The sequence below is a fragment of the Stegodyphus dumicola genome, chromosome 3 (genome assembly GCF_044657685.1).
Source record: "Stegodyphus dumicola isolate Sdum_Otavi_A_Nest chromosome 3, ASM4465768v1".
Classification (NCBI taxonomy): Eukaryota; Metazoa; Arthropoda; class Arachnida; order Araneae; family Eresidae; genus Stegodyphus; species Stegodyphus dumicola.
Window position 1 is genome coordinate 170018631 of NC_140770.1, and position 12645 is coordinate 170031275.

General features: G+C 34.0%; 1 protein-coding gene across 2 annotated transcripts in view; it reads left to right on the forward strand.

Annotated features, from left to right (window-relative positions):
- Positions 1–12645, forward strand: part of LOC118197801 (uncharacterized) — a 109228-nt gene that overhangs the window by 88861 nt on the left and 7722 nt on the right. For both annotated transcript variants that reach the window (XM_085813607.1, XM_085813608.1), the window contains exon 5: positions 10649–10754. In XM_085813607.1, coding sequence (XP_085669733.1) covers positions 10649–10754 — 106 coding nt within the window. The remainder of the gene's footprint in view (positions 1–10648; positions 10755–12645) is intronic.

The window sequence follows — 12645 nt, forward strand, 5'->3', positions numbered from 1 at the left end:
TAAGTTAATGAAATAAGACGTTAATAATAATAGTAATAAATGTAGTTTTGCTGTTGAATTGTATATGGCGTAATTGCAAAGAAAATGGTGCTTAGTAATAAGGCTAGCAGGAGTGTGTACAACAGCAGATTGGTAGACCGCGAGCTCAGCGAGAGCGCAAAAAACTGTAACAAATCTTTTTGGGCGATTGTTAAAATCTGAAAACCTTCAGAGTTTTGCAATTGTTAATATTATTTTGCCGTTATGTAAAATGTATTGAAAGATTTTTTTAAATGAAAAACACACATTTGTAGCTCTTAAATATTTCCTAAATGATTTTTATTTGGAAAACACTTCTCACAACTAGCAACACTTACAGCGATACAAAATTTGGAATGTCGTTCTTGGGATTGTATTTTAGAATACACTGCAAAAATTCAAAATGACTGCTGTTGTGGATTTCGATTATTTGCCTAGCAGTAACGAAAATAAAACTCTGAAATACTCCTTTCATAATAAGAAATTCTTCCTTATAAAAGTTATTCTGATCATAGTTCAGAATATTCCTGAAAATACTCTGAACTTTTCATTTTTCATGTATTCACATTGCTGTATCCATCACCCCCTTCCCCAAGAATTCTATTTCAGCCCTAGAAAAGGGGGCAAGGTTCTATATGTGTCATTTTCTTTGCTTAAATCTGTATCCTAATTAACTTAACTATATCCTAATTAATTTTATTTATTAAAAATGTTTTTTTAAAAAAAATGTAAATTTGTAAAGTTAATTTTATCTAGTTCGCATTCAACTTGCTAAACCTTATTATGCTCAGGTAATCGTCATCGTCATATCAGACTATTTTGGTCAATGATCATTTCGGGTATAAACAGAGCTAGAATCTCTAGCTAAATGTTGGAATTAATATTTTTCTACAAATATAAATGTAGTGCTTTAATTTATCTCCCTCTTTGTCGTTTTGGTATTTTTTGTAGTTATTTGTCTATACATCAAGAGGTTCAGGAAATTCAAGAACCGCCCCAGGCGGCCAAAGTTCTATTTATGCCTCTTGCTTGCCTATCTGAAATTATAACAGAAGAGGCAAGAAAGCATGTAGAGACGTTAGGTATTTTTTGAAAAGCAAGAGAGATGAAAAATGAGCAACGCCTTCGCCGGGAATTGAACCACGGATCTCTAGAATACGCGCCGAGCGTACAGACCACCACATCACGAAGGCATGCCAAGAAGGTGTGTATATACTACCCCTTTTAAAGGGCCAGTGGGGTTTTAGTGGACCCATTCGCCAAATCCTGGGTGCGGAGAATCATCATCCGCCACCTTTTTAATTCGGACGCCACTGTAGAGACATTAGGTATTTTTGGGAAGCAGCAGAGATGAAAAATGAGCACCACCTTCACTGGGAATCAAACCACGGTCCTCTGGAATCCGCGCCCAGCGTGCAAACCCCCACACCACGAAGCCGGGAGAAATACTTTATAAGCAATTGACAAAAAAATATCATGCTTGTTTAAGGAACGAAGTAAAAATTGAGGGATATAGTAAAAACACTAAATTTACTCAGTTTTATTCATAAAAAGTGTGTGAAATCGCAGATTGTGTTATAATTGAAACGAGAGGGCATTTATCGATCTGGTTAAAGAGATAATAAAATAAAAGAAATAAAATCTGAAAGGATTCAGAATTTAACGTAGCGTTTGTGTAAAATATGAAATAATTTTTAAAAAAATTCGAGGTGTTCTTGTTCGGGTGGAGAAAAACATACTGAATAGAGGATGGTCCGAATCTAAGTGTCATCGCGTTCCGACAATGCGAGGAACATACGTACATACATATATACATACACACATGCATACATACAGATTCTTCATTACTTAATTATTTTTAATAACACATCTCGATAACATCTGGTGGCAAGAATTTAAAAAATGGTTCAGGCATTGGGTTCATTTAAAAAATGGTTACATATTCAAGCGGCTATCTCTCTCACTTTCGAAATGAATTACAAAATGGAAACTTTTGTTGTTATGATACTTTTCGGAGTTTTCCTCTAGCGAACAAAGTACGGCCGTCCGATTTTAATCGATAAGCAGCATTGATCCCTCTATCAGATGACACATGATGGATTCTTTCGTTAAATAGTATTCAGCCGCTGATATGAAACATAAACTACACGTAAATCAACTCCACGGGTCCACAACATCCTGTCCTCAGTCATCGATAAAGTGGAAAAATTCACGATAAGGCCACAAAAAGATCGCTGACATTCTTCATTTAGTGCAGAGTTCCTCCTCGTCTTCTTTGTTTTCCAGTCCAAAATATATTGTTCTGCAAGTAGAAGTGCTTAATAGATTAAAATATGTAAAGCACTTCTGTCTTGAACCATGGACATAAACCGCCGACATTGCTCATAGAACTGAAATAAGAGACTTAAGAGTATCATCTTCTTTCTTCTTCGTACCCTCTGCCTTCAAGCTAGATTAATCAATCATGGCAAAAACCCGAGGGTACAACTTGTTCTTTATCAGTAGCTTAATCTAACATTATTACAGACAAATTAAAAGAAAAATTTGACTTGAAGATAATCAATGTAAGACACTGAAAATTTTTTAAACATCTTCTCCTCCATCAATAAAAAAATAAAAATCTTCTCATTAGGGAAATACAGAGGGTGTTTACAGATTCTGAGAACGAATTCGATTAAGAACTTTTTCTTTTTTAAAAAAAGCAAATGTTGTGGGTTAAAAATTTCTGGTAACAGCTTATGATTTGACATGAGAAGTACCACCTGCTACTATTCCTTTTTCAAAATGTCGCATGTAAACAATCTGTGAATTCAGAGGTATGTTTTTGCGCTTTTCGAAGAGAAATCCATATAATTTTTCCAAATAATCCAAAATTTCCATAATTCAAAAACATTGTGAAATGCATGGTACTAAAATAAGGAAATAAAAACCCTCAATCATTACTTCTGCATGGAAAGAAGACTCAAAATACTAATACCCGAAAAAAGTACGTACTGTTTCTAAAGTGAAATCATTGATAACAATAGAAAAATCCACAGAAATCGATTGCAAAGTCTTTATATACATCTGTAGCAGTCATATATAAAATAATAAACTAAGATTTATAACTTTAAAAATGCTAAAATACATAATGTTTTCTAGCTTTTGCCGAGGCATGTGGCTCAGCGCATAATAATTTTTAAAACTCTGTATGAAAACTTTTTAGCACAGATAAATAGAAATACATTGAGACTCTTGATTAACCACGGATTTACCTTAATGACTGCAAGGGAAAAAAAAATCTATTTATTACCGAAAACGAAGATAAAAAATTAGAAACCTGCTCCCGCCAATGCAAAAAAAGTTTTAGTAAGGGATTTATGATTGTCGCAGGTTTCTCTCCCATGGGAAATTAAAAGCAAGAAGAATAGAAAAAAATTAAATCAACTAAGCGTACTATCAAGAGAAAGTTTTATATCCGATATTTAGAGAAGATACTTCATTTCTTTATCCTAGCGATTTTCAGAGTGAAACTTCATCAAGACTAAGCAACAAATCACATTTAAAAAAGTACACGGCATTCTTTGAGAATATGTAGAATGATAAATGTATAGCACATATACCTATTCAACGTCTTTTGCGTTTCCTCTGATGTTTTGCCTACGGACTATTGTGCCTTTAGACTCCGTTCAGACGGTGGTATAAATGTCATAGAAGCATAGTCATAAGGCATTGCCGGAGTTCCGTTCACACTTGCGAGGAGGGTCTAAGCCGAAGGCCATTTAGAGAAGCTAAATTTGCGCATGTGTAAATATGGCTACAGCTTTCCCGCTCTGTTTTCTCGCTCAATAAATTTCGCGTGTTCTTTTTGATTGGTCGGCTTTTATACCAAGTCGGCGTAAGAATGAAAGCTTCGATCTTTATGCCAAAACTCCTAAACCAGTTTTTGTAACGTAGCAAGGACTGGTTACCTAGCAGCGAAGCTCAGCAACCAGACCTCGCTACGTCACAAAAACTGGTTTAGGGATTTGAGTATAAAGTTCGAAGTTTCCAACTTTATGCCGACTTGGTATAAAAATCGAACCAATCAGAGCCAACGCGCCAAACCTATTGAGCGGGAAAGCTGAAGACAAATCCACACATGCGCAAATCTAGCTTCTCTAATTGGCTACGATCTTAGAACCTGTATTGCAGTTGTGAACGGAACTTCCGAATCTTATGACTATGCTTCTACGACATTTATACCACGGTCTGAACGAAGCCCTAGTGCCTGGAAAAGAGCTCTTTCTAAGCGCAAACCCGCCACGTTGAATGGACTTTGGAAAGTAATGGAAATTTCACGAAAAGCCCTCCTGTTATGAAAATTACGATGCACACTTGGAACGTTACAAAATATTTTTTTTTTCATGTTTTAAACATGAACTAAAACGACACCAAAATCGTTCTAAAATTGCGTAGACACTTTCTCTACGTATAGATAAATTTAAGTCAATTGGTTTATGGAGTGATTTTTAAACAACAATTAGTTTAGAATGTATTGATTTTCTAGTGAAATACTACCTTAAATCCTTTCTAAAGTTCTCATTACTGTTTTAAGGGAAGCCTTCAAAGTAGTGCCCGCCATAAAGGTGCCGAACCTTTATGCAGATCAGTTTTCAGCTTTTTCATCTCATTGGAGTCATAAATTAGGTAACTTTAAAAAACATTAATTAAATTAGCTGATAACTCTGATATAGGCTCGGACTTCTTTATGGGCGACTTCGCAAAGTCTTTTCGCACTATGGCCGACTTCTATAAATTTACCCGATTATTTTATATACACTCATGTCCATAAATTAGGGATAATAAAATCAAGCAAAGGAAGAGTTAGAAGCAAAACAAATTTGACTTATTTGTAAAGCTTATTTATTAAACAAAAGGTAAAGAGCAAAAAAAGATGCTATATGTTTGATATTATTAAAAAAAATAGCGATTTTTTCTCCCTGGAGCAAATTAAAAAAAAAAAAAAAAACTATTTACAAAAAACCAGTATTACATGGTTGGTATGATTGTTAATACATTGTACGTCTGCCAGACGATGCAATACAGTCCGTACAACGCCTAGGCATGCTGAGTATCAAATTAACGATCTGATCTTGGGGGATATTACACCACTCAAAAAGCAATGCTCTCTGAAGTTTCGGTAGACATGTAGGAGGAGGTTGACGGGCTGCAACTCGTCGGCCAAGCATGTCCCACACGTGCTCTACTAGATTCAAGTCCGGTGAGAATGCTGGACAGTCCATACGGATGATATCCTCCGATTGAAGACATTCGCTTACGATGTTTGTACGGTGAGGACGGGCGTTGTCATCCATAAACACAAATTATGCGCTCATGGCGCCCCGAAACAAACGTACATGTTGTTCCAGAATGACGTCCCGATAGGTTTGGCTTGTCATGGTTCCAATTTGAACATGCAGGTCAGTTCTGGAACCCAGAATAATTCCGGCCCAAACGAGCACTCCTGCACCACCATAACGGTGTCGTTCAATGATGTTCTCTTGGTAGTAACGGGTATCTGGAGCTCTCCATATGAAAGTCCGGTGAGAATCAGACTGCAAGCTAAACCTGGACTCGTCGGAAAATATCACACAAGTCCACTGTTGCGGTGTCCACAATGCATGCTCTCTACTCCAGGCTAACCGCAGGCGACAGTGAGTTGCAGTAAGTGGAACGTATCTGACAGGTCTACGAGCATATAGACCAATCTGCCCTAAGCGTCTGCCTTGAAATTGTCGTACCAGTAGCTGAAGACAGGTCTTGACGAGACAGGTCTGAGGTTGTGCTCCGCCTGTTTCTTTTGGCAGTAACTGCCAAATATCGGTCCTCATTCAGCGTTGTAACTCTGGGGCGACCTGTGCTGTAACGTCTACTCACATTACCATCATCTTGGAATCGTTGCCAAAGCCTGGAGATGACACTCTGGGCAATTCCAAGTTCGTCTGATACTTCCAGTTGGGTACGCCCACATTCCAGACGGCCGATAATTTTACCACGTAAAAAATCATCCAAATGCGTCCTTTGTGTCATATCTATTCGGTTATTGCACTGAAATGCTTATAAAGCGCCTGCGAACAATTTTACTTCTTTGCCTGTATTCTTTATATATCACTCTCTTACACTCTCGTCATTGTGACGTACCATCGGTGTCATCTGGCTACTTCCTGAAATTTGCATATGATTCTTGAAGATGTGTGCAGTGATTTTACATTTGCGAATTATCCTTAATTTATGGACATGAGCGTGGAAGGACACAGTTAGGAAGGGTTCCATTGCTCTTTTAAGAGAAATTAAATGCTCAGCGGAAAGTTGGTGGTTTGCTACTAATATAATTATGAAAAAGCACTCGAGAATTGACTGCCTTCTATCCATGGAGAATTTTTAATCGAAAACTGGCGCATATTTATGATAACATATTGGGATAAAAACAAAAACTATCATATAGGGGACTTGTTCGCTCTCGTGGGCATTCTTTTGAAACATCAAATGTAATAAAATTATAAATTACTAGATATGATTATAAATAAATTGCAAAGGAATACCACTGAGTGCCATTTAAGGGGAATGAAATCAAGCTCGAATTATTCTAATTGATATATCAACTTTGATATAAATTTAAAATAAGGTCGAATATTGCAAATTTTGAAACCTTTTTCTGTTTTACTTTTTACGAAGAGTACAAAATTTTTCTGAGTATAGGAATCGAAGGAATGCATAAAAAGTTAGATTTCGTATTTTATAAAAAACTGATTTTTTTTTAATTAAAAATTCGAAATCATGAACATTTGCGTTGTTTATAAACTTTTTTGTATTTGGAAGTAGAGTCAACAACCAACGGTTGCGAATATGAAGGGCGGGTGAAGATTTTCGTGAGCACAGTATATGATCCAGATTACATAAGATTAAGTAACATATTTTATGGATAAAAACAACAAATGCTTTGACATTATTGCTATCGCTGATGTTATCCCAAACATTCTTTCTTTATTTTTGTATTTTTCACAGTTTGTTTTCATTGATGTTTTGTGATGATAATTCTTCCGTTGTTGGAGCAGTCTATAAACTTTTCATTCTGTTTTTTCCTAGACAGGAACTGGTAAAACCGCCTCGGTTGATAGGAAGGTCCACTGCATTACGCGATTAAAGTTAAAAAAATCAGTTTACGGTAGTTTACTGAAGTTAGGAAAGGTTTTTATGTGTTAATTTTTTTTTTTTTTTTTCTATATTCGAAATTTTTACTTTGTTTTAAAAACTATTCAAATGGACTTATGTTGCTTACATTTCAGTATCCAAGTGTCATCTACATTCCCAGTTATCAAAGTTTTAGTTTTGATAGTTTTAGTGGTTTATGAAAATAACAGTAGTTGTTTATACATACCTAAGTGCTTAAATTACAATTATAAATAAAGAGCCGATAAATAATCCTCTGCGGGAAGTTACACATGGAGCACTTTAAACTTTTATGCAATTCAACTAATTGATCAAAAAATTTTCCGGCTAGAGTGATTTTTATTAGATTTTTCATGAATTTTGTAGGTGATGTTTGTTTCAAAAATTGATTTCACATTAATCTTTCTCAGGAAATTGATTTCATTTCTGAAGAAAATTGATTTCATATAAATTTTCTTCAAAAACTAAGAAATTCTTAACAGTGTCATTCTTTTAAAAATAAAGTAATCAAATAAGTAAGTAATAAAGTAATCAAATGAAAAAAATTGGTAATAGTATCATCCATTCCTAGCGAAATGCTATTTCATTCCTAGAATTGGGGCATTTCCAAATTATCCTTTCATCAAAAAATTTTCAAATTAGAATAATTTTGATTAATTTTTACACGAACTTTGCAGGTGATTTTTGTTTTAAAATTCATTTCATATTAATATATCTCAAGTCTTCAGAATCTGAGAATCTCTTAACAAGGTCATTCTTTTAAAAATAAAGTACAAATGAAAAAAAATTGGTAATAGTGTCACCCATTCCTAGTGAAATGCTATTTCATTCCTAAGAACTGAGCATTTCTAAATTATCCTTTCATCAACAAACTTTCAAATTAGAATAATTTTTATTAAATTTTTTCATGAATTTTTCAGGTGATCAAAATCGTAAAAACAACCTTGTATTTAGCGTAAGTATAATGAAACATTCAATCGATTTCGAGGGCAGCTAAAGGTCCCTCCTCATCAGGAGAAAGAAATACCTAGAAAGAAGAAAATAAAGGAGAAGGTGTCTCAGAAACACGTGGTCCTTATCAGCACAGCACGTGGTTATAACTGGCTTTTTAATCAGAGTTGCACTGGCCGCCTACTTTTACTGAGCCAGGCTATCTGATAAAGGACAAGAAAAATTAGAGAAGTTAAAATAGGGAGCGAGGGGCAAATGCACGTTCACGCTCAAAATCTGAATTTCAAATAGTGGAAAGCAACCACTGAACGGATTTTTATATCCTCTGCTAGTACCAAACGCGAGGAGGTAACGCCATCTATCGGCAAAAATAACGGAATTAAGATAGTAGAATTTTAAAGGCATTAGGAAGGACTGGATTGGACTTCAAATCATTAACTAAACCTGCTAAATCTTTGTGAATGTGAAAAGCCTCGAGAAAATCCAATTCACCTATGGAAGAAGCCTTTTGGATAATTTTTGCAGACCCAAAGTCAAAATTATGGTTAAATGTCCAACTATGATACGCTATTGAAGACTTGTTAATTTCGCCTTTTCTAGCATAAGATTCATGTTCCTTGATACGAAACTTCAACGCTCTTTTTGTTTGGCCAATATATCTTAAACCACACTGACACGATATACTATAAATTCCCCAAGAATTCAAGACAGAAACGCAATCTTTTAGAATCGAAGGGTGGATTTTATTAATAGGGGAGAAACCGACTTGAAAATTGAATTTCTGGAGAATCCGTGCAATTTTATAGCTAACAGAAGGATAAAATGGAAGCACGACAAGGTCATTAATATTATTTCTAACAGTGGAATGTCTTCTTTGATGGGAATCTGAAAATTCTCAGATACAAGGTTGTTTTTACGATTTTTGATTGTCACATTAGCGTGTTTGTCTTCTAGTCACTTTGCAGGTGATGTTTGTTTTAAAAATTCCGTATCAATGTTTCGCACGTCTTCTTCTTAAGATTCTTAAGATCTTAAAAGTCTTATTTATTCTTCCTTCATTTATTTAAAGATAGTAAATAATTTAACTTCCTTTTCTGGTATTTAAAAAAAATATTTATGGGTATTACGGTATATATTTGGCTATTAAATATGCTTATATATTTATTAATACAACACTATAACGACTTATATAATTTACAATGTCCATTTGCTTAGTTGATGTACTAGTTTATCCCTATATCATACTCGATATGAAAATGAGGAATTATAATAGAGTACGTGTTAATTAAAATGATTTTGCCTTTTTATTCGATGCAGCCGCTATCTCATTATATTCGCGCCTTTTCTTACACTCTGTTGCTTTAAAATAGACACTTCAAGATCATATTGACCCTCCCTTTATTTATGATTGTAATGTGTGTTCACCGCTCAAAGGGAAGTAGACATTTTTTAGTAAATTGGTGGATTCGAATTTTTTTCCGCAGCAGTGGTTGCCATAACTGCGAGTCATGGATTTGACAAAAAGTAGCCTTGAATTGCCTATTCTAAAGTAAAAAGTCTGTAGCAAATTCCATTAATTAAACTTAAGACTTTATGTTATTTCATTATTTACTAATTAAAAAAAGTGTCTGTGTTGCTAAGATTAAACTCAGCTTAGATAAGGTGTGTATACTAATTAAGACTTCTTCTTAGATCTTTCTTCTTAGTTTTATCTTCTTGGTTGACGATATGTAGAATGAATTATAGTTCTGTCTTTATTTTCAAACCTAAAGTACTAAAATATGAATAACTGCATATAAAATCAAACATTTATTATCATTTCAGTTCGAAGTTATAAGAAAAAGAAAGCATTTAAAGAAATAACTTCTTGAGGTCTTAACAGACAATAATCATCCACATTCTTTGCAAATCTGATTTGAAAACAAAAGTAAAGTCTAACAAATGGCTAGGCTTCTTCACAAGCTTCTAATTTAATTTGAATCGAAAGACAAACTCACCCAGGTGAGTTTGTCTTTCGGTTCAAATTAAGGCCTAAAGGTAGGCAGACACAGTGGATTTTAGTAGGCTGAGGTTGCCAACTCCTCTCTCTCTAAACTTAGATTCTAGTTCATGATTTAAACTCATTCCACTTGCATTTTCTGGTGGAATAGACGAAACAGTAGAAGCACAGATAAGATTCTACCTAGAAAATAACATGTTAATTGAAATAAACCTTACATGGCTAATAGAGTACATCTTTACAATACGATTAATATGAAAAATAAAATTTAAACGAAACACGTCATAATTAAAATCCCTGTGTCTTTTGTTTAGCGTTATGTTTATATGCTATATGTTTATCTCTTTATATTTATGAAAAATTTCGAGACTTAAAATTTAATACTTTGCATCTATTGTTTCATGATTTTCTACTTCTTTAAGATGTATATATCTTAGCTCTACTTTCCTGCTTTGCAATAACAAGGGTATGTTCTTTTAATTGTTACAGGTCAATAGACCCCCTGCAATGAAGAAAGAAGGAATTCAAAAACGAAAGAGAAAGCCAAAGAGTGCTAATCAAGATGTAAAGAGAAAAGCCTTGACTACAACTTCAGGTATAAACAAAGAAAACAGTTCTCAAAAGTTATTAAAAGAATTAGAACTGGAAAATTAATTACGTATTAAGTATTAATTACGATTAATAACGTATAAAATCGTATATTGTAACAAATTCTACAATGCAGTTTTAATAGTATGCTATATAATATTTAATGCCAGCCAGAATTATCTAAAAGTTACATTATATTGGTAACTACTTGTTACATGTTTATTATATTTTATTTTACTTCCTTTCATAAATGGAATAAAGCGTTAGAGGTTTAATTGGTATGTGTATTTTACTTTACTAAACTTTCTAGGAAAAGAAACATTACACTCATAGAAAAAGGCATTTTTAAAAATAAAAAATTGACGATAGGCCTTTCTATTTTTGTTTAATGCCTAGCATTACAAAGAGAAGTGTGAAAAATGTTACAGAGAAGAAAAGATTTTACACACACATATATTTTATTTATTTTATTTTTTATTTATTACATTTATTCATTCAAAATGACAAAATAAAGTTGGTTGATGATATGAGACATAAGATGCATAATATAAGATGTCTGCAGACGGCTTTGCAACTCACATGCGATCGCTCATGTCCACGGAGCTTTGACGTCACTAAAGTTTCGCTATTTTTGACGCGTTACGATGCGTATATAATTTTTCCAATTTTTAAAATTTTTGCTTGTGTTTGCTAATGTGGTCCTTTATGTATCTAATGATGTATTTAGATTGATTGCAACATTTGTAGTTTCGAAAATGTAAGCATTTGCGCACGCCTCAAATAACTTCTTAATTTTTGCTTTTCCATGGGGAGGATTGTAAGCCTAAGTTAAAAAGAAAAATTAAATTGGGTGAAATACCATTAAATGGCTAAGTAATATTTCAATATACAACTGCATAACCAGGGCTTCTGAAAACTCTAAACTGGAATATCTGTGTCGAAGGAATTTTAATAGATGCAAAATATTTATCCTTGCCTCTTGCATTTTCGTTCAATATATCTAGCAGTTATTAGAAGATCAGAAACCTTATACGAAAGATTATGTAGCAGGGATTTTACGCCATGTTTCATGACCTTGTTAGACTTTATTTTCTTTTAGAACGTTTCGTATTCTTTGGAACATAAAATGTACGAAATATATGAAGACTACATGAATCATCACTATATATTGTAAGGTCCCTCAGAGAAAGGACGTAAAGGACTTTTTATTCAACTCAAAATAAAAGTTAACAGATGGCACCACTCGTGCTTACAGGATATAGACAGCAATTACGGCTTAAATCAAAAATAAAGAAGTTGAATTAACTAAGTAATAGTAAGTTAGCCTCACGCCTACACAATTTAAGTAACGCGCAAGTTGGCTGTAACGTAAAAGTCGGCATGGCAAGCCTACCGGCAAGACTTATACACCGCCATGAAATACTACATTCAGGAGAATCGAAATTAGCAAAGCGGTCTTCAGCAGGCAGAACACGCTCTGTTTCTACCCTACAAAACCTTATTTTTCTTTTTGATACTCTCTTCTTTTCACCTTATTTTAATATTGCTCGAGCTAGAAATTTCCATTCTGGTAGGAAAATGGAAATGAGAATGATTGGAAAGTTCATGAACATAAAATAACTGGTTAAAAACTTAACGAGATCTTACATTTTAACGGCATAAGCAATTGTCGATAAATGAAGGTGTGAGACGGTTTTTTTAAAGTGGCTTTATTTTAACGATAAAATCTTAAATCCAAAGCTCATTCTAAGCCTCATTTAGAGTCGTTTAGAATGAGATTTGGATCAGGATGTTTGTTAATGCATTGTAACAAGTAACAAGTATTGTATCTGTTACCGATAAGTATTGTATTTGTTACCGATAAAGCAATAAAACCCGGCATCTTGTAGAATACTAGG